Consider the following 20,225-nt stretch of genomic DNA (forward strand, 5'->3'; position numbering starts at 1 on the left):
AAAAATAGTCCAACTCATCGCGAATAACTGCACCAGCAGCAACCGAAGAGCTTTCAGCATGGAATAATACATCATCCACGTTAAGCTTTTCGCAAGCCTCAATAATGATGTTAGGTGAAAAAAATCATACTGTTGAACCTAGCCTGAAGCATTAGCAAGATCTCAATCTTACAGAGAACCTGTAGTGACTTACAAACACCACTACAGCTGCAGAAATTCAATTTTGATAGATCACAAAAATTCCCAATGCATAGAACAAAATATATTTGAACTAGAAAACATGCTTCAGATTCAGCAATAAATACTAGAACACCATCTGTATTATACAACAGGGACGTTAGGGCTTGAACACCGCCATAAAGGAGGTGAACACTCAACCAAAGGGTAGAATTTGGGTGGTCGAAACAAATCTTGTAACTTATGTGGCAATCAATATCTCCGGATGTCTTTTGGTGGCTTGAAGTTGACAGGGTGGGTTTCTGGTGTTGCTGTTAAATCTTCTTTCCACATCTTTATTGTTTTATCTGCCTCGCATGTCACAAGCCTTGATCCACTATTATCATAAGAAAGGGCATATATACATGCTTCACTCTCCAATGATCCTGAAATTCAAGACAACATGGATGCAGATAATCAGTGATTCCAGCTGTAAACAAACATCAAGGTTAGACCAGTTTTGCCAGTGTCACTAGCATTTCTGATACATCATTATTCAGAACCCCTCATAAGAGGAAAAACTTCATAAAAAATCGAAATGGCCGAGCTGAATATCACTTGTGAGCCTGTCAACCAATGCGGAATGCGTAGTAGTACGTACCAGGCTGGACAATAGTCTGTTCTTGCTGAAAATTGTGGCCGCTCTTCCAATCCCAAAACCACATGCTTCCATTATCCCCTGCAAAATCTTACTACACTTGAGAAAGCATGATGGGGAGCCCAAAAGGTTGGAAGAATATGGCACTCTGTCAATGCATTTACCTGCAGTTGCCAGGACACCATCCTCATTAACAGCCATTGCATTTAGAATTGTTTTTTGCTGGGACCTGAAGGTGATAACAGATGAGAAGTTTAGTGCATGAGGATGTTGGACTGAGCAAAAAAATCACATCCAGATGTTGAAATCGTGACTAGAGGGGCAATGCAATATATTGGATTATGAAAGATGAATGCAACTTATGCCAAACTGTGTGAGTTCTCCGTTTGCACTTTGTAGTAGCAATACTAGTGGCATTGTCAGGAATCAATGTTGAGCAGGATGAGACCAAGACACCGGATGGTCATTATCTAGGGCAAGTAGCATGTTTTGATATTACAGAATAACAATAATATACTTTTGAAATTGCTAAAACAAATACTCCCTTCGATCCATATTAATTGTCGCAGCTCTAGTACAACTTTAGTAGTACAAAGTTGTACTAAAGCTGCGACAATTAATTTGGATCAGAGAGAGTAGCACAAATGCCTCGAAAGTTTTCCATAACTCTGAGATAAGAGGAACTTGACTTTGGTAATGTCCATAGGTAGATCTAGGGCATTAGAATTCAAACTTACAATAAGAACACCAGCAAATTCATACCCATTAATCAACCATTTGAATGCACACAAATGAAGACAAAAAAGACATCCTGGTCAGCATAGATGGCGCGCACTCATTTACCAAAGAAGGTTATAAAGCAGACCTAAAATGTATTTTGATTACAAATGATGGAATCATGGAATCTGAGTTGCATTGACATATAGTGCTGTACTTAATTGTTTCAAATTACAGTTAGCTAAATAACAAACTGTGTCACTTATAGACAAGGTGAAAAAGTATGGATACAAATAAGTGAACTCACAGCATGTTGTGCAGAAATTCGCCTTTGGGCAGACTCCACTTTTTTATGTTGTCGGCAGATGCTGAAGCAAATGATTTCCTACATAAGAGAAGTTACTGTAAAGGTTCCAGCAATGTACATAATGGAAAATATGGATCCATGGGTACCAAATAATTTAAAAAATGAATCCCTGGGTACTAACTCTTTTGGATGTAGTGCCATGGCCCGAACAGACTTCTTATGGTGTGTAAGAGTACACATAGTTTTCCCTGGAGAAACAAACAACTGTAACGGATACAGATAAACGGAACCATTTGGTGGACAATGTCAAGTTTAATAGTTGAATTACCAGCTACAAGATCCCAGAACTTGATAGTTGTATCATGTGAGCCAGTGACAACTTGTGGATCCTGAGAAAGAAAGAAAAAAGGTAATTAACAGTAGCTACCACAATAGACAAGAAAATACTATCACAAGCAAGCTCCAAGCCTAGTCCAAATAATAACATGGTGAACAAATCAAAGGTTTTATGCATGTATTCTTTAACTGCTTTTTATTTAACTTTAAGAAGACTAAGAATCAGAAGACTCCAATTAGAAACTTGAGACGCCAATAGATGAAGAGTATTGAAGCAGCAAAACTCGGTATTTCAGTGAGTTGCGACAAGTAAAGATGCTTTCTTACCGTTGGCCGAGCAAACACTGAACAAACTGTGTTATCATGTCCAGTTAAAGCAGAAACATGAGCCTTTGTTCGGATATCCCACACCTGTGCATGGAACAAGAACAGCTTAGTGCATAGTGTGCTGCCAAATTTTGCATAATGTGCACGGTAAGGAGTAATTTCTTACCCTGCAAACTGAATCTCGACCACCTGTCAGCAAGACATCAATTGTTGGATGGAGAGCTAAGCAGTAAACCCCACTCAGATGCCCATGATAAGACCGAATAACCTTTACAGAGAATACAGACAAAATATCAAGAATGCCGATATGCCACATGCTAAACACGAGTAAATAATAAAACAGACCTTATTTTGTTCAAGATCCCAACATTTTACTTGTTTGTCATCACCAGCAGAAAATAAATATGTGTGCCGCTGACTGACAGCAAGTCCTACATAAATGCACATTACACCCCTCAGTTACAAACTTTCAGATTGAGGCAAAAGCAAAAGAAATCTGAAAGGGGGCTGAGTGCCTGAAGGCTCTGCAATCCAAAACCAAGAACAACTTACCACGGACTTGTTCAATATGACCAGTTAGTGTCAGCTTCAACATTCCTGATGCCAGGTCCCATATCTACACAACCCAGTTGTCAGAAGATCAATCAATGAACTACACAGGAAAGTAGTATGACATGTTGGGCAGTTGGATTGCTAGCTTAATGTACAATTGCAAAATAAGGGAAGAGGGAGATAGTTTAGTGACCCTTATAGTAGCGGTTGGCCTTGCACAAAGCAAAAAAATGCAAATGGAAGATTGATGTCAAAATAAAACCCACCAGAAGCATAAACAGATAATAAATTGTACATGCACTATTTTCTGTTTCTCATGAGAATTCGCCAACAGAATAGCAATATAATTATTATATTAGTTCAAACAAGATTCCGGAAACTGGGAATAACTGCATCATGCAAATAGAAGTATAAAACATTAGAAAAGTGAGGACACCTGTAAACAAGCCTCTGAGCCACTAACAGTGCCAATGCATGTTATGATATAACTAGTTGCACGCATACATGAATTCAACTTAATTTCCAAATTCCAAGACAGGAGTGCAGGCTGTAGGGCTCACCTTTATTGTTCTATCAGCAGAACCAGTACAGAACCATTCATTGCCTGGATCAAATGCTATAGATCGCACCCAACCCAAGTGGCCACTGATAACCTGCATACGTTTAGAACTACCATCAACAATAATTCTGGAAAAGAAATGATGTAATTTATCACTTAGTGAGAACCAAGATGCTCCCATAGACCAGTTTAATTCCAACCAAATATGCAGAAGAACATGAGAGGGTTTAACGATTTTAACCAGTTTAAATATTCACAGATGGATAGTAGAATTGCATGGATGCTCAAAAGGTCAAAATAAATCTTTTTTCCAGTCCAAATACGGCACCGATATGCCAAGAACCTGTCCCTGGGGTGCCAAACAAGCTATAACACACAATATGGAAGTGACACTTGAATGAAAGATAATTACCCGATAGTTCTTCCAGGGAGCATGCCATACAGGTTTAGGCCATCTACTTGGCAACCTTTCCATCAGTGCAGATGTCGAGAATCTAAAAGACATATCAAGACATGAGCAATTTAAAGTAACAGCCAGGAACTGCACGTTACAAATATTTCACAGTTGACACACTTGATAGAATATCAGAAATAATATGGAAGCCATGTTGTATGATGACCAGACAGCCATAGAGGGAAATGCAAGTGAACAAACCTATCAGATGACCCAGGAATCGACAATACGGTTGTATTTTTGCCAGGCACTGCAGATTCACTGATGAAAAATCAAAGAGGAAACTTCAGTAGCAATAAAAAGGAACATCAACATATTAACAACAGACAAGAGAACATGGATGCACTTACGGTGCTTTAGGAAGCATAAGCGGTGCAGGGATAATGGCATTACTAGTGCCTTCCCTAGGAGCATCTTTTGTGTCTTGTGTGCCTGACAAAGATAATTTTTATCATCCTGTAAACAATCTACAATGAAATTCGCTAGAATTTCAGCCGTTATTCCTGTTCTTGAAATCCCCATTGTTTCTTTTGCCTAGCGGTCATTACTAACGAGCATCAAAAGTCCTGATATAGCTAGTGAATTTCTGTTGTTCAATTTGAAAAGCGGCAGGGACTTCTCATTCAAGAAGGGCAGCAAAAAAATACCTAGAAGCGCTAACGCATTGGAAGGAGCGGCGGCGCCCTTCCCCTGCGCTCGGCCCTGGTCGGTCGGCAGGTTCTTGACCGCGCCGTACTCCGCATTCACCTGCGAGAAACCACCCGACCACCAAATTCTCAGGGCCGCCGCTTATGTGCAGACAAAGGTAGGAACATAACCAGTAGAGAGCCGAGACGAGGCCACGAACCTTGCAGCTGACGCGAATCCGTTTGCTGCCGCGAGATAGAGAGCAAGCGAAGAGAAGAGGTTAGCACAAGTGGGCTAGGGTTTGGGGGGGTTAAGGAAGGGGGGCGAGCGAGCTGGCTTACCTCTCGGCGTCGGGAGCGAAGGGGAGGGAGTGGGTGGGCGCGAAGAGGTCGAGGGAGCGTCTCAGCGACTTGAGACTCAGCTTCTTCAACGACTGCGGCTCTACCGGCTCGCCGCCCGCTGATGCCGCCGCCATCGCCATAGCCGCCGCCCGCCGATCTCCGAGCTACTACACCCTTCTCCTTTCTTGTCCCGGTACTGGAGGCGGTTCACAATGTGGGCCTGGATAAGAAACGAGCTGGGCTCACCCCCAAACAACGACCATATTCCTGGGCCTAACCGGGCCGTTACTAGTCTAATCGCATCGCATCGCGTCCATTCCTCCTCTAACCCTGCAGCCGCCGCCCCGTCCATGTTCTGATCGGCTTCGCCACCCACGTCGCGCCGCGCGCCGCCGCCGCCGCCCTGCGCTGTCCGCTGCATCCCCGGCTCGCCGCGCGGTACGACTCCGGCCCCACGTGCTCTCCGAGGTAGGCCACCTCTCTCATAAAGTCGTAATACAGATATAGTCAGGCTGCACTTCTCGTGAGATCCGTATCGGTTTACCTATGCGTTGATTCACCAGTGGTATTCTGCCATTCCGTGGTAGAGCTCAACTCATTTTGAAACACATCTTCACCAGATGGGTTCGATAATTTGGTTCTGTGGCTGTTAATTTGATATGGCCCGAGAATTAAGTGTCGCTAATTCTTATGTTTAGGTCTGCACGCAGCACGCTTGATCCAGTTTCTGCATACTTAACTGCCATGTTTTTATTTGAAAAATCTTGAGCTGGAATTCATTAGGTGCCATGTGTACTGGTAAACTGAAATGTGTAGAGCCCTATTCGGTACTGATGTTTATTGGAGCCTAGCATTGCTGGGGCATATTAAGGTCTTAGCTTCACTCAGTGACAATCCTTTCCGGCTTCGGGTTACTGGCTCAGTGTAGTGAGTCACTCTGAAAGTCTTTTAGTTCTTTTGGGACAAATCACTCTGTTTCTGCCTCATGAATGCATAAATTTTCCTTCTTAGCCATTAGATATTGCCACTCTAGATAATTTGGCTGAAATCTAAATTTCATGGTGTAATATCCTATTCATTTTGCTGAAGTTGACATGTCTAGTCATCATACCTCAAAAGACAGTGTGATTAAGCTTCCTCTCAATGAACCTGCTAAATTCTGCCTTGGTTTGTTTGGCGCTAAGTATTCTGATATCAATGTTGGCAACTTCATTTAGAGTTTTATGTCTGTCAATTAAGTTACTGCTGCTGCATTATATTAAAAAAAATGCATATCAACTAGAACACTATTCTCATAGCTACATTGTTCAGGCTATGTTTGGCCTATGCCTAAATTAACCGCATCAATTTCTTGCTCATGATGTCACAGTGTCCAAATTAATACCTCTCATAGGCATCTACATGGTTGCCAAACTCTCCATATACTCATGCTCCTTAGGCGACTCCCAGTGAACTTCCTTGCCAACATAGGCCAGAACTTTGACAACCAAAACCATATCCAATATTTTGCCTAGCCAACATTTTTGTATCTCTTGGCTTGGACCAATGTTCAGGCTATCGGTAACTGGTACCATATCAGTTGGGTGCTGAGTAGGGATTAATGGGCGAATAGGCCATTTTTACTGAATTTATCGGTAACCCATTTATCGGGAGGTATAACTAGGGCCATATCTATATATCCTAGGCTATACAGCGACGTGCAATGTACTGAGTGTCTAAATACGCAATCCTAGGCTACATAGCAACAAGGAAAATTGTTGCCTTGATGTTCTAATGATGTTGCAGCCGATCTGGAAGTTTATAAACCTGAACATTGAAAAGTAGGAAGGGAATGGCCTAGTTTTGGGCTAAAAAATGCCTAGTAGTTAATTGGCCCAGCCAATAATTCGGCCTGACAGCTGATAAATCGGCTTGTCAGACAAATTAACTGGACCTACCAGTTAATGGCTCGAATAGCACGTTCTCGTATCTGAGGGGTCCGAATAACAGTTAACTACTCTACAGTTAACTGACCGGTATTTGGAGCAGTGGCTTGGACTCAAACCAAACACACCTAAGGTGCAACTGTGCAAATCAAGATTCTTACCTATTAGCTATTGTGTATGAGCAAAAAGGTTGTGTGAGTTTCCTGGTATAGCTCCTTGTCACAATGGTTCAAACACTGGAGCTAAGTACTAGATTCAGTATCAGGTTATCTACTTAGCAGGCAACTTTACTTGGATTTTGCCCCTGCTATTGATTTCATTCTCTTTCTTTTAAGATCGTCAATTTATCATGCACTGTCGCTCCCTGTCTACACCAGTGGCAAGAATTTGTTTTATGAATTGTTTAGCAATTGCATTAATACTGTATTCCTCAGTGTGTTCTGATATCCTGATTTTTAACATCGACCGCTGATAATTTAAAACTGGTTTATAGATTGGGTAATTGAAATGTATTCACATTGTCAATTGACTAATACGTGCTGCTTGTTACCTTGCTACAGAGAAACCAGTAACAATGGTCGTCCCTCCACCAGACAGGGCCGCTAGGATCGTCGGTTTTCTCAAGCCCTACCTTTTGAGGATGCATTTCTCGAACAAGTATGTAACCGCCCAGGTCATCCATACCCCAACAGCAACCGTCGCGTGTTCTGCAAGCTCGCAGGAGAAGCTGCTGAGACCGAACTTGGAGTCGACCCGCGACGTATCTGCCGCCGCAAAGATTGGGAAGTTGCTGGGGGAGCGCCTGCTGCTCAAGGGGATACCTGCCGTGTCCATCCACATGAAGAGAGAGCAGAAGTACCACGGGAAAGTCAAGGCTGTTATAGATTCTGTCAGAGAATCTGGTGTCAAGCTGTTGTGATGGTGAAAACATAGAGCTCGGCTTAGCATTTGCGCAGTCTTGAGCTGCATTTCTGATTTTTGGACTGATTGCAACTTTTGTGTTCATGAATTTGGCACTGAACGAACGTTTGTCCGGGACTCCAGGTCAATAAAAGGACTCTGTTGTAGGAGCTCGACCTGATAATCTGCAGTAGCACTTTTTATTTGAAACAAATCTGCTGTAGCACTTGATGACTTGAGGATCAACAGCCTGTTATGTTTCTCCTCTCCGAAATGCAACGGAGATTATTGGGCTGGAGATATTCTGGACTTGCTTGCCTGTGATGCTAAATTTGCTATTCAAGACTGTTTGATGGAGCATGGTGTGACTTCTTTTGCGTGTGGATTAATGCGTGATCGCGACTGCCGAGTGTATCTTGCCGTTAAGCTTTCTCAGCTATCCATAGCGTAGCACCATGTGCCTACGAAGATTCTTCTTGATTTTTTCTATTGTCTTGGAGAGCACGTTGATATTTTTCTGGCAAACTGTTTGCTGGCAGTAGTACATGCTAAACCTCAAGATCGTATTGTATTATTTTTAGAAGATACTAGTACTCCCTCTGTAAACTAATATAAAAACATTTAGAACACTAAAGTAGTGATCTAAACACTCTTATATTAGTTTACAGAGGGAGTACCTTTTTGAGGGATTCTTAGTATTGATGATCGGTTCTTTTAGGAGATGCTAATCTTGAAGGTAGTATAATTGCATTTGCGGTGTTCATTGTCATGTCCCTGGCAAGAAACAGTATTAAGAAGATACATGGTGTGTGACTTTGTGTGCATGACTCTTTTTTCCCCCTCCACATCTATATATAGGAGTATACTGCTCCCTCCGTAAAGAAATATAACAGCGTTTAGATTCCTTTACAGAGGAAGTACTATATAGCTAAAATTAAATCAATTTTTCTTTTGCAACATAAAAGAGTTTTATTGCTTACTTAAGCAGGCATACAGTCACGATACAACATGATCATTAGGAAAACATGAGTGTAATTAAGCCATAAACATCTTCTTCTAACACTTGTCGCCTGCTTCGCACATAAATGAGCCGCTTCACTAGCTTCTCTACGTACAAATTTCAGCCTAAAACTCTCAAATTGATAAAGCTCCCCGATCTCTTGAAGAATGCCAGCTATCTCCGAACGATCAAAGGTATCCGACTCCCACAACTTAACAATAGCTTGAGCATCAGTTTCCACCTCAACTTTGCTGAAACCTCTCTCAATAGCCATTCGAACCCCATCTCAAATTGCTTCTGCTTCCATGGACTGTGAGCTAGCTGCAAAATTATACCAAAGGGCTTGTGCACGAAGTAATGCACCCTCCCTATCCCGAATAACCAGCCCAGTCAAACCTTGACAGGAAACATCATCAAAGGATGCATCTACATTAATCTTCATCACGCCTTCATCAGGTGTATTCCATTTTATTTGTTTTGATTGCTTCGGCTTGCTTACTTTTCCAGCACTTGTTGAGTCCATTACCGAGTCTATCACCCATCTTACTGATTGCATTGGGTCCGCTGGACCATGCTCCCGGTGCCAAATAAAGCAAGATGATTCCATCCGACCAGTTTTCTTTTCTACGTTCCGTGCTCGCCATGATCGAAGGTAGGTGACGCCGACACGCTCACCATGATTGAGATGATTGCTCGATGCTGTTATAATAAATAAATAAGAGGTAATAGCACCCCAGATCCATGAACTTGCACGAGATGTGATGATTTAGTCCAAAACTTGCAAAATGTCACTGAGGGCTCCCAGAACTTGACACCCTATGTGATGATTTGGTCCAGAGCGAATCACAGCACGACAAGTGGCAGTCCAGAGCTTGGACTGGTCAGCACTGGCATTTTTGCAATAAACTCCCTGTCGTTCCGTCAATTTACATCTCGGATGGCTCTAGTCTATGATCGGTCAGCCGCACGGCCCCCATTAGAGCTAAGTCCGAGAATTTTTTGCCCCCTGCTGTTGTTGCGTAGGACGATGGTGACGATTCGGTTCGGTTCGGTTGACAGAGAGATCCTCCATTTCGGCCTGGAATTTAAGTTATAGAATTGGTTTTCCTCCGTCTGTTACTTCTCCAAGTTTGTTGATATTTCAGTTGTGTTATTCAAATTTGAACCGCACATGAAATGGCATATTAGTTTGGTTGTTTCGACGGCATTGGGTGTCTGATTCCAACCTTCATTGTTTGCCTTTTTTTCTTCTTCTTCTGGGTGAACTAGAGGGAGATAGAGAGAGGAAGAGGTAGGTGCATGCTTTGAAGTCTGAACTCACGATGAAGACATGGCAAAAATTTGTGCAGCGTCAGCCTGTCAGGAGTGGTTAGGTGCAGGACTAACAAACCTTGTGCTGCACGCACGTACAGGATGATCGCAATGTCCACACGATATTTTGAAAATAAAAGACCGTTTCTCCCGAGGAACTAAACATTCTTCAGTTCAGGTAGAATGCCCTCCTCTAGCCTGTGCGGAATGACGGCTTATACTCTGATTATTACTCCTGATGCAAACAAGGAGAAGATCTTAGATACAATGGCCGTAGGTCACCGGTCCGAAAATGCAGTACAATGCGGCCGCTGGCACGTGGCCCCATGATCCACATTTCATCTTCCTACTGGATGTTTGTATTTGAGATATTATACCGAGCTAACTTACTTCGGTGTCATTTGCACTAATGCAAAGCTTGCATTACTAGGGAAAGGTCTATACACAGAATTTTAGCAGTAGCGCAGTATAAAATCAAGCGCTGCTGCTACTTAATAGTGCAAGCATCCAGTAGGAGCGCGCGTAAATAAACCACGCTACTGTTATGACTTTAGCAGTAGCGCGTATTAGCGAAAAGCGCTGCTGCTACGTTTGAACTGGGCGCACATGGCTAGCCCAACCTAGCAGTAGCGCGTATAATGGCCCAGCACTACTGCTAATCTCCTTAGCTGCAGCGTGTATTCCAGAACGCGCTGTAGCTAACGTAGCAGTAGCGCCCTTTCTGGAACGCGCTACTGGTACTTCTGACTTAACCACGCGGTTCGTCCTTCCCCACGGCCACTTCATCCCCCAAATCAACTCCACTCTCGCCGCCGCCGTCGCCCCTCGGCCGCCGCCGCTCTCCCCACGCCGCCCCCGACCCCAGATTCAACGCCGGCCCCGCCGCCGACCTCAACGCCGCCCCGGAGCCCCGACCACGACCTCGACGCCGCCTGCCCCTCCCTCGTCGCAAGCACCCGAGGTGAGCACGCCTGCTCCTCCCTCCCCCCTACCTCTGCCTAGGGTTTCTACCTCCATCAAATTAGTTAGGGTTTCTACCACTTTCCACCCCTATAGGTTCATCAAATTAGATGGTAATTAGGGCAGTAGTTCTTAGATACTAATTAGTTAGTAAGAACTAGGTACTAATTAGGTACTAGAATATTTTTATTTATAGTAAGTTTATTTTTAGTAAGAACTAGTTGAATTAATAAAACTAGTTAGTAAGAACTTGTTGCTATTTTTTTAGTTAAAGCAATTTTCCCGCATCGACGTGGACGATGCCTATCCCGCATCCTCGTCGTCGAGTCGGCGGAGGACGACACCTGCTTGACCAGATGGGCCATGTCCGGGACTGGGCTCCGCCGGGGTGGTACTGGGAGGCGCTACCTACCGGGGGGCACAGGTTGGTGAGGAGCCAGCCTGTCGTTGACCCGAACCTTCTTTGGTGGCGGCCGCGTGGGCCAGTGACGGTCCAGAGGCTCGAGGACTCCGCGGAGGTGGTGTGTCACCGTGTCAGTGAGGAGGACGCGCACGTCCGTCGCTGCTTGTTTGCGTTGGAGCACAGGTTCTCCAATACCTGGTAGGTTCTCCAGGGATCTCACTGGAGCTATGATCCCGTGATGGTTCCTTCTCTGTGGGTGTCCACCGCCCGCGCCGATACCCGTTGTGTGCTAGGGTTTTAGTTGTACTAGTGATGTTATATGTATGACACTATTCGGGATGTATTAGTGATAATATTCGACGATGTACGGACGCATGAGATGATTTACTTTTGCTTATTGAATGCATGCTAATTTGAGTCTTATAAGATATTTTAAAATGTATATCTTGTGTTGCTCAATATCCAAGTGGCCGGTCATGTTTGCAGGTTACACCTCCGAGTGGCCTATGTTTTGCTGGAGTGTTGATTCATTTCCGTTCCGGCAAATTTCAGGCGCTCGATATATCCTATTTTAGCAAAGGTCATGCCGGATTTTTCCGTGAATTTTGGCATGACTTTTGCCAAAATATGTAGGAAATATCGAGTGCCCCGGATTTGTGTGTTGAGTATCCTGGTAGTTGTCTTTTATCGATTTTCAATTAATGTTTTAACTATGAACATAGGAAATGTCTGACGACAAAAAGGATTTCGGTATTTGCAAATACTGCGAAGACGAGCGCGGCCTGTGCGACGGAATCTTCCTAGATGATGATAGGCGCTTCAGCATCAAGCTGGACGAGAACTTTGAAGTGGATACAGTAAGTCACAACGACAAGTCTTTTTTCGTAATTAAGCATGACATCTGATTCATTTGCTTCAACTTATATTTTTTTTACTATTCTACTAGCGTATCCCCTGCCATGCAAGAGTTTTTGTATTGGATAAGATAGGTTTCAGTCATACTATGGAGGTAAAGAAAGTTTATTTGAAGACCGAGCATGGTTATATTTTCCACGTAAAATTATACAATTCAGACGACTACACCTATTTTGGATGCAAAACATGGCGAGCACTATGCAAGACTTATGCATTTGAGCCTGATATGGTTATCACCTTTGATATTCGTCCGGAAGATGATATTGAAGGTAATACCGACATCTGGGTCGATGTGCAGACGCCTCCAGTTACACCAAAATGTAAGTTTCTCAACCATATTTATGTCTTTGATATTGTTTATTCAAAAATAGTTGACAACTAATTTGTATTATCAGCTTATTTCGGTGCAAGCAAACATGTCCAACGCTTGGTAGACAGGACCTACTACTGTCCCGGGGCTGAACTAAACTGCGAGGAGCTAAGTCATTATGTTTCATGGCTTGAGGATCTTGATACCGTCAAGACAAATTTTCTTCCTGGACTTAGAAATCTTAGTACTGAAAACGTGCGACCAATAGTGTTCGTCATGAACTACGGTCACATCTATTTAGGAAGGATGGTAAGATTTTTACTATTTGTCCTCAGTGCATCTTTTCCATACATTATTTATGAAGCTAAACTTCATTGCTAAGTATGTGACCATACGATGTTCTTCAACAGGGACTCCCGATGAATGTTGTGCCTTATGGGATCGAGACTAAAGGTACCATGAGTATTATTAGCTTACGGCCAAGATATCCTACATGTTACTTTAGTGCATTCAAGATCAGCGATGAATGCTTAATAGTGCAAGACTGGACCAGATATGTGATGGGGGAGCGCAGACAAGTACTAGGGGGCAGCAAACAGATGTGCTACCCAAAATTAGGAGACGGGTTCATCTGCATGCTCCAACTTGATCAAGGAGGAGAGCTACACATGTTTTATGTTGTTTTACCTAAGAGAGAGCAGCAAGAGTGATTAGCTAGAAATGAGTTTGAGGATAATGATGTGCTACACTATTACTATGATGATAAAATAGCTAGTGTTGGTGGTAATGACTGATGATTATTATTAGCTAGTGTTAGTGGTGATTAAATAAATATTGTTGATGCTAATGATTATGATGATGATTAAATAGCTTGTGCTGGCGGATTAGATTCAAGTGGAGGCAACATGTGGTGCACATCGAAAGTACTACTAGTCCAAACTAGATCAAGTTTAGATTAGTAGTATACTTTTGACATGCACCACATACTGCCTCCACGTGAACCTAATCCACCTTCATTTGACACACTGTTATGGACATAATAATGTAAACCTCATAACTGGTATTGTACCAATATTTGTACGATAACGCATAAATACACTAAAAATAAAAAAATAAAAAAACAATACTAGTAGCGATGGAAAGAAAACACGCTGTCAGTAGTTACATTAGCAGCAGTGTGGGAGTGAACAAGCGCTGCAGCTATTTGTCCTAGCAGTAGTGCGTGCGGCACGCGTTACTGCTAAGCAATAGCTGTAGCGCCTTATTAGTAGCGCGCGCCTACCCGCGCTATTAGTGAGCACAAAACGAGCGCTACTGCTAGGGTTTTCCCTAGTAGTGTTGGTGCTGGAATTATTTGGAAGAAAACAAATTACAGTAAAGAGTTATTTACTGCCCATTTCGCATATCTAATTTTTCATCGCATCTGAGTGCTCAAGTATTGCTCAACTCCAGGATAGCAGTAACTACTCTAGCCAGCAGCAAAAAGGAGCTTGAGTTTACACACTCAAGTGACTGCTATCTCAAATGATTATTCTGACGTGCACAATCAGCCCATACAAGAATGCTGCTTCCAGTACTCTACCTGCAGTAGATAATCAAACTGTAAGATAGCCATGCAAAATATTTATAAACAATAATTCTGTGTTTTTAATCTTCTTACTACATGTGTCTGCAAATACTAGTAAATTGTCCATACTTATGATGCAAGTAAGCAACAGAGTAAATGATCTGCAAGAGAGGCAACCTCTATCTCTTTCTCGTAGTCTGCGGGCCGGTAGGCCCGCCAACTAACTCTTCAAATGAAGCCCTTTATCTTGATAATGAAAAAGAGAATGATGATGATGGCTACCATTCAAATAAAGCAAGCAAACCATTTGCCTGACAACTTTCACTTCACAAACTAGATTATGAAGCTGAATGTCTGTCAAAATGCATCGAGTCAAGCAAGTGAAGAAACAGGACAGAAGACACTGTAATGACACCATTAAGACATTAATCAAAAGAAAACCTGAATTCTGAAGCAAAGGTACTTTAACAGTTGAGCACCAAGTACTGATATCTTTCAAGGAAAAACATCAGACAGGTACAAAGGAGACTAGAACTATGTATAAGAATTAAGAAGCAAATTATTTGGTATATGTGGTTTTGCAAAAGTGATAGAAATCTAGTATGGTTTTCTTGGATTATGGGTACACCTTCCTTCTTCTGAGAGTTTTTGTTTGTGTGTGGGATTTTTCTGATGTTACCATCATGTATTTCAGTGCATAAGCAACACCCAACTTTGTAAAATGCAGTCTGCCAAATTTTTGTTTGTAAATCCATTGGTCCAATAAGTTAAATACCCCTTGTATAAAAGGTTAAGTTCGACTACTTCACAAAAATAAGCTAAATAGTGGGATTGATCATCCAACAGACAGGCAATTGATTGGTGAACAAAAACTTAAGAAAGGACTAAACGGAAGATACTTTACAGACTAAACATAATGAACTAAATGTGTGGAGCATCATCGCAACTTTCAGACCAATTATATACCTACTAAAATTTGAAGAGAAATATTCCTAGTTTTGACAAGTAAGAATTAGCATATCACACAACTGCAAAATATTCAAAGCTAGCAGTTCATAAAGGTAGCTATCACTGAACAGACATAAAAAAAGGATGCAGAGCTTACACCCTTCATCAAGCAGATGAGGATCCAGAGCATGGCGGCGCAGATGATGGGCTCGCAGTTCCCTTTGGTGCCGATGGTGAAGGTGAAGGGGTTGAACAACCAGGCGACAACGCACCAGATCCGCGTCCTCGCCGGGACCCCCCGCAGCTCGAGAATGGCATCGATGAACACCCCGACGAGCAAATCTGCACCGCAAAAGCATCAACACCGCAAGAACTCGACAGAGACTGTAGTACTGTATTGTGTGGACGAGCGGGGGCGGGGCACCTGCGGTGGAGAAGATGAGCACTAACCAGTGCGGGTTAAATCGACGGAATGGCAGGGGTTTATTGCAAAAATGCCAGTGCTAACCGGTCCAAGCTCTGGACTGCCACTTGTCGCGCTGTGATTTGCTCTGGACCAAATCACCACATAGGGTGTCAAGTTTTGGAACTCTTGGTGAAATTTTGCAAGTTTTGAACTAAATCATCACATTTTGTGCAAGTTCATGGATCTGGGATGCTATTACCTCAATAAATAAATAAACTCATCCGCATCTACTTCCTCTGTTTTCTAATGCATCCGCATCTCGTCCCTGCCCTTTCTTTTCGCCGCTAACTGGCCAAACTACGAGGTGCATGTAGGCGTCACGAGAGAATCTCCTTTCCGCTGCTACAAAATGGCCAAACCACGGGATGCATCCATGTAGGTTCCAGCCGCGCCGCGTGCGCGCGGTGCGCCGACGACCGACCGAGACGCCGACCGCGTCAAGTCTCCTCATCATCAGGGGGCCCTGTGCCCTTTGCTTTGGGGTGTTGATGCCCGTCGGCGCGCGACCCGGTCGGCCCGGGAGCCGCTATACCTAGCGAGCGACGGCCGCACGCCGGGCCGGGTACGACCCGTCCAGATGCGGCTCACTCGCTCCCTCGCGCTGCCGACCGCGCCCCCCGCCTCCACCAGACGCCGCCTCCTCGGCTCACGACGAGCCTGGGTCCCTGGTCCACGCTTGCTCGCTCGCTCGCCAAAAGATCTCCACGACCCCTCAAAAAAAAAAAATCTCCTCCACGTCCCAGGAGGCGACACGTAGACCCCTTCCATGTGCCCCCACCCAAATACTCAAAGCGAGGCAAGAGAGGATAATGTTTTTGTTTTCGCATCGTGTTCTACTGCCCCGAATACGTGGATAACCGTTACTAGTGCAACGTGTAACCGACGCACCCTGAAAAATTAATTTTACTGCACACCAAACCGAGAAGAGCAAAGGCAACTTCGCCGTTCACAACGAAAAGAGAAAAACGAAACAAGCACGACTTGCTTGCTCCTCTCATCTCAAAAGTCCAAATTGTCACTAACCTTTTTATTAAGCGCGCGTCGGCGTCAGTGTCACCAAGCCCATGTCGACCCGGCAATGCACGCTATCATCAGCTCGAGATGAGTAAACAAAAATATCAGGTCGACCACGTAGGAAGGACGGAAGCGACGAACCCGCGGCGCCATTTCCTGCGACACCACGTGCCGGTTCGCCGCGCTGAGTGACGGCTCCCAAAAGCCACCGAATCTTTGACAAAACCCGCGCCGTTCCGCCCTTTTTACCCCGCCTACCCCTCCCCGTCTCTCTTTATATACGGGCCCTGGCCTCTCTCGTTCCCCCACACCACCAAAGCCCACCAAGCCTCAAACGCCCAAGTTGGAGCAGTAGCAAAGAGCCGGAGCCCTCCAGCCGTCCGATCGTCCGACACAGACAGATCCGATGGCCCTCGCTCTCTCCGGCTCCGCTGCTGCCCGCGCGCTCGCCCAGCGGCTGGCCCCGGCCACCGCCAGGGGCTACGCGGCGGCGGCCTCCTCCGGGGCGATGAGGCGCGGCGCTGCGGCGGCCGCGGACGGGAAGGCGGCCAGGGAGGCCGAGAAGGCCGTGGCCGACGCCTCGTGGGTGCCTGACCCCGTCACCGGCCACTACCGTCCCGCCAACCGTGCCGCCGGCGCCGACCCCGCTGACCTCCGCGCCGCGCACCTCGGACAGACCTACGCACGGGCTTGAAGCACCGCTCGACGACCCTCCTGGTCTCGCCGTGGAAGGAAAACTGTTATGCTACGTAACGAGGGAAGGCATTCCGGGGCTCGTTCGCGGAGCGCCGCGCGCGGCTGCGCGGCTTCACCACGCATCTCATCATCATCGATCCTATACTAAGGGGGAGATGCGGCCTGGATGTTCGGCTGTTTCCCATTGTGTGTGTGCGTGTCTGCGTTCGTCTGCCGTGCTATAGTGTTGGTGTGCTCAGATCAGATGTACTGTATTTCTCGTAGAGCAGGGCTTGTACCTTTTACTTTTACAGCTAAGTATTAATAACGAAAGAATCCAGCGTTTTCTTTTTCTAATGAATCTAAGAGCATCTCCAGACGTTCAGTCCTCCAGGCGCTTGAAATAGCGTTGCCTGAGCCGTTCGAAAACTAAACTCGGCCGAAATTCGACCAAACTAGGCGATTTTCATTGATATTTATACAAAAAACTGAAAACATAAATTAAAAACAACTAAATATTACTACTATTAAAAACAACTAAATACTAAAGCCGTCATCGTCCACCTTTTACATACCGAGCAGCCTGTAAAACTTGATGTAGTCGCCGACATCGACGTTGCCGCCCTGCATGTGGCCGCCGTCCCTGTTGCACCCTTGATCAGGTCGCGATGCATGGGGGGTTGGATGGACCGGGCATCTCCTCATCACTGTTGTCAAGGACGACGACGCCACTCTCCTCACGTCCACGACGTTGAGCGGCGATCTCCTCGAGGGCACGACGCTAGTGCGCCATCTCCTCGCGAACGTAGTCCTCCCGCGCCCATTTGAAGGCGGCCATGGCCTCGTGCTCCTTCACGGGGAGAAGCCTTGGCTCGGTCTTTGGCCAGACGAGGCGGGAAGAGGGAGAAGAGGGGCCATAGCCGCCCTCGTTGATGATGAGGGCGCCACCGCGGGTGCGGCGCCTGAGCGGGGTCTCGTATGGCTCCGACTTGACGGGGCGGAGCGCCCGCGATCCGAAGGAGAGGGGGCCCGACGATGAGGAGGTTGCCATCTCCATCCGACGCGACGTCTAGGAGCTGCCGCGGCGACGAGAGAAGGAGGGGGGCACCGCGTACTCCAGGCGCGGCGTGTTGTCGGTCTCTATGTACTCAAGGGCGGCGTCGAGGGTGCGGCCGGGGACACCCCATCATTGGCGCCGCCCCTCGAAGTTGAGGCGTCTGTAGGGCTCGACGCCGTTGGTGGAGGCGAGCTGCTCCTCGTGGCGCCGGTCGAAGTACGCCATCCACGACGCGTTGCTGTCAGGGACGTACCTCGGCTGGTTCTGTGCCTGCTCCCGCAGCAAGGACCGGATGCGCGTGGGCGCGCCGAGCAGCTCCGGTGGGCGCTGGAGGCACCGGGATGCCGCCGGCGATGAGCCTCCAGGTGCCCGACACCCGCATGTCCGGCGGCGCCGGGTAGTCAGCCACGTGAGGAGGCGTGCCTCATCCTCTTGCAGGTGGCGGCGGCCGAAGCCGTTGGCCGCCGCACCATCGCCTGGAGAGAGGAGAGACGAGTGTTGGCGATGAGAGGTCGAGAGGGGAAGATGGTTCTGTGGTGATGGAGGTGTGCGCTCACCGGCGAGGGAGGGCGGCTTTTATAGCCGTGCGTGGGCGGTAAGACGACGGCCGCCGTGTGTACGTGTGGGGAAGTGGACGAGCCGCGCGTCGCCGCGCCTTCATGTGTCGCCCATGAGGCATCAATGGAAGGTTGACTGACGCGGCAGAGCGGCAGTCTTGGCATTGATTCTTCGCGGAAAACCGAGACGACGAGGACGACGAACGCACCCGGCCGCTAACTCGGCAGGCCTGCCAGGCTTTCGCGCCAAAATTGTTTCCCCCGACGCTCCCATGCGGCCCCATCGCGTCGGGTTCGTCCTGGGTCCGCCGGCGACAAATTCGGCCTAACCGACGAAAACTGGGCTTCTGGGGTGCGATTGGGTCGATTTTTCGACGTCGGCGATAAAAAAAGTCTTGAGGAGGCTTGTTGGGGGTGCGGTTGAAGATACTCTAATAATATTGTTTGACGTTGTAGATGTTGATATTTTTTATCAAAGTAGAGATACTTTGATTTCGGACAAAACATACATACACTAAAAAAGGCAACCTATATGCACTAAAAATGACCGAACGGGCTATGCATTACTGCTACTAGGTGATACCGTACTATACATTACTGCTACTAGGTGATACCTCGCGCGTTACTGTCAGAATCGCTAAAAATGAGCTAATGTTTAAAAATGTATATGAGTTTTTATGAAAACATAGTATATGTTGATGAGAAAGCATTTTGTTTGAAAAATATATATTCTTTAGAGTAATCTAGGAAAACTTGGTGAAAACCTAAAACATATGTGCACATGATTTCTTTTATTATTTTTCTTTACTTAACAATATATCATCTAGGTGTATGAGACAAAAACTCCGTTAAATAGAGACAACTGAATGCTTGGTGTTAGGGCATATTTCTCCACCAGTGGTTTTGGTGATTGATGATAATACTTTTGCGGATTAATTGTGTGCATTGAACATTTTAAATAATCTATCATATGGCACAAAGACGATTTGAACCCCTTTGGATATTTATGAATACCGTGTTTTTCTTGCATTTCATTTTCGGTGGACTTGAGTCGTAGGATCACTGTACTATTTCCGCTTCAGAAAGGTTTGGGTGGAATCAACACATACACAGTCCTCTTCACCCTACTTCCTTTCCTTGCAACTGAGCGTATCCTTCCACCTTGCTTGGGCTTTTCAGAATA

General features: G+C 45.6%; 3 protein-coding genes and 1 long non-coding RNA gene across 6 annotated transcripts; 2 read left to right on the top strand and 2 right to left on the bottom strand.

The window, feature by feature from the left end:
• Nucleotides 1–208: 208 nt before the first annotated feature.
• On the bottom strand, nt 209–5,267 carry LOC125543540 (protein pleiotropic regulatory locus 1-like). Its single transcript, XM_048706915.1, has 17 exons — nt 5,035–5,267; nt 4,914–4,938; nt 4,714–4,813; nt 4,417–4,498; nt 4,268–4,327; nt 4,025–4,106; nt 3,614–3,706; nt 3,054–3,117; nt 2,847–2,932; nt 2,668–2,769; nt 2,502–2,585; nt 2,167–2,227; nt 2,020–2,086; nt 1,839–1,916; nt 979–1,043; nt 818–895; nt 209–602 (listed from the first exon to the last, which is right to left on the bottom strand). Exons 1-17 carry the CDS (start codon nt 5,172–5,174, stop codon nt 430–432), a joined length of 1,440 nt encoding a protein of 479 aa, XP_048562872.1. The 5' UTR covers nt 5,175–5,267; the 3' UTR covers nt 209–429.
• A 62-nt stretch (nt 5,268–5,329) lies between these two features.
• LOC125543542 (50S ribosomal protein L18-like) lies at nt 5,330–8,219 on the top strand. The gene is made up of 2 exons (XM_048706916.1): nt 5,330–5,502; nt 7,520–8,219. The coding sequence occupies exon 2, from the start codon at nt 7,534–7,536 to the stop codon at nt 7,876–7,878; it is 345 nt and encodes a 114-aa protein (XP_048562873.1). The 5' UTR covers nt 5,330–5,502; nt 7,520–7,533; the 3' UTR covers nt 7,879–8,219.
• Nucleotides 8,220–14,052: 5,833 nt separating this feature from the next.
• LOC125543544 lies at nt 14,053–16,779 on the bottom strand. 3 transcript variants are annotated; one of them, XR_007298559.1, is made up of 4 exons: nt 16,763–16,779; nt 15,698–15,824; nt 15,431–15,615; nt 14,053–14,340 (listed from the first exon to the last, which is right to left on the bottom strand). It is a non-coding gene; the product is annotated as an uncharacterized LOC125543544 (long non-coding RNA). The 3 variants fall into 3 exon arrangements; XR_007298558.1 differs by lacking the exon at nt 16,763–16,779 and adding an exon at nt 15,939–16,072; XR_007298557.1 differs by lacking the exons at nt 15,698–15,824; nt 16,763–16,779 and having other exon boundaries at nt 15,431–15,691.
• Nucleotides 16,780–17,046: 267 nt separating this feature from the next.
• On the top strand, nt 17,047–17,785 carry LOC125543543 (late embryogenis abundant protein 41-like). The gene has a single exon (XM_048706917.1). It carries the CDS (start codon nt 17,160–17,162, stop codon nt 17,445–17,447), a length of 288 nt encoding a protein of 95 aa, XP_048562874.1. The 5' UTR covers nt 17,047–17,159; the 3' UTR covers nt 17,448–17,785.
• Nucleotides 17,786–20,225: the final 2,440 nt, after the last annotated feature.

This window comes from Triticum urartu, chromosome 3, assembly GCF_003073215.2.
Source record: "Triticum urartu cultivar G1812 chromosome 3, Tu2.1, whole genome shotgun sequence".
NCBI classification, from domain to species: domain Eukaryota; kingdom Viridiplantae; phylum Streptophyta; class Magnoliopsida; order Poales; family Poaceae; genus Triticum; species Triticum urartu.

Coding starts and splice junctions, on each gene's coding strand:
- LOC125543542 (XM_048706916.1), top strand. CDS start 7,534: ATGGTCGTCCCTCCACCAGACAGGGCCGCTAGGATCGTCGGTTTTCTC.
- LOC125543540 (XM_048706915.1), bottom strand. CDS start 5,174: ATGGCGATGGCGGCGGCATCAGCGGGCGGCGAGCCGGTAGAGCCGCAG. Junction 2,933..3,053: donor TCATATTGAACAAGTCCGTG/GTAAGTTGTTCT, acceptor GCATTTATGTAG/GACTTGCTGTCAGTCAGCGG. Junction 603..817: donor ACAGACTATTGTCCAGCCTG/GTACGTACTACT, acceptor CTTGAATTTCAG/GATCATTGGAGAGTGAAGCA.
- LOC125543543 (XM_048706917.1), top strand. CDS start 17,160: ATGGCCCTCGCTCTCTCCGGCTCCGCTGCTGCCCGCGCGCTCGCCCAG.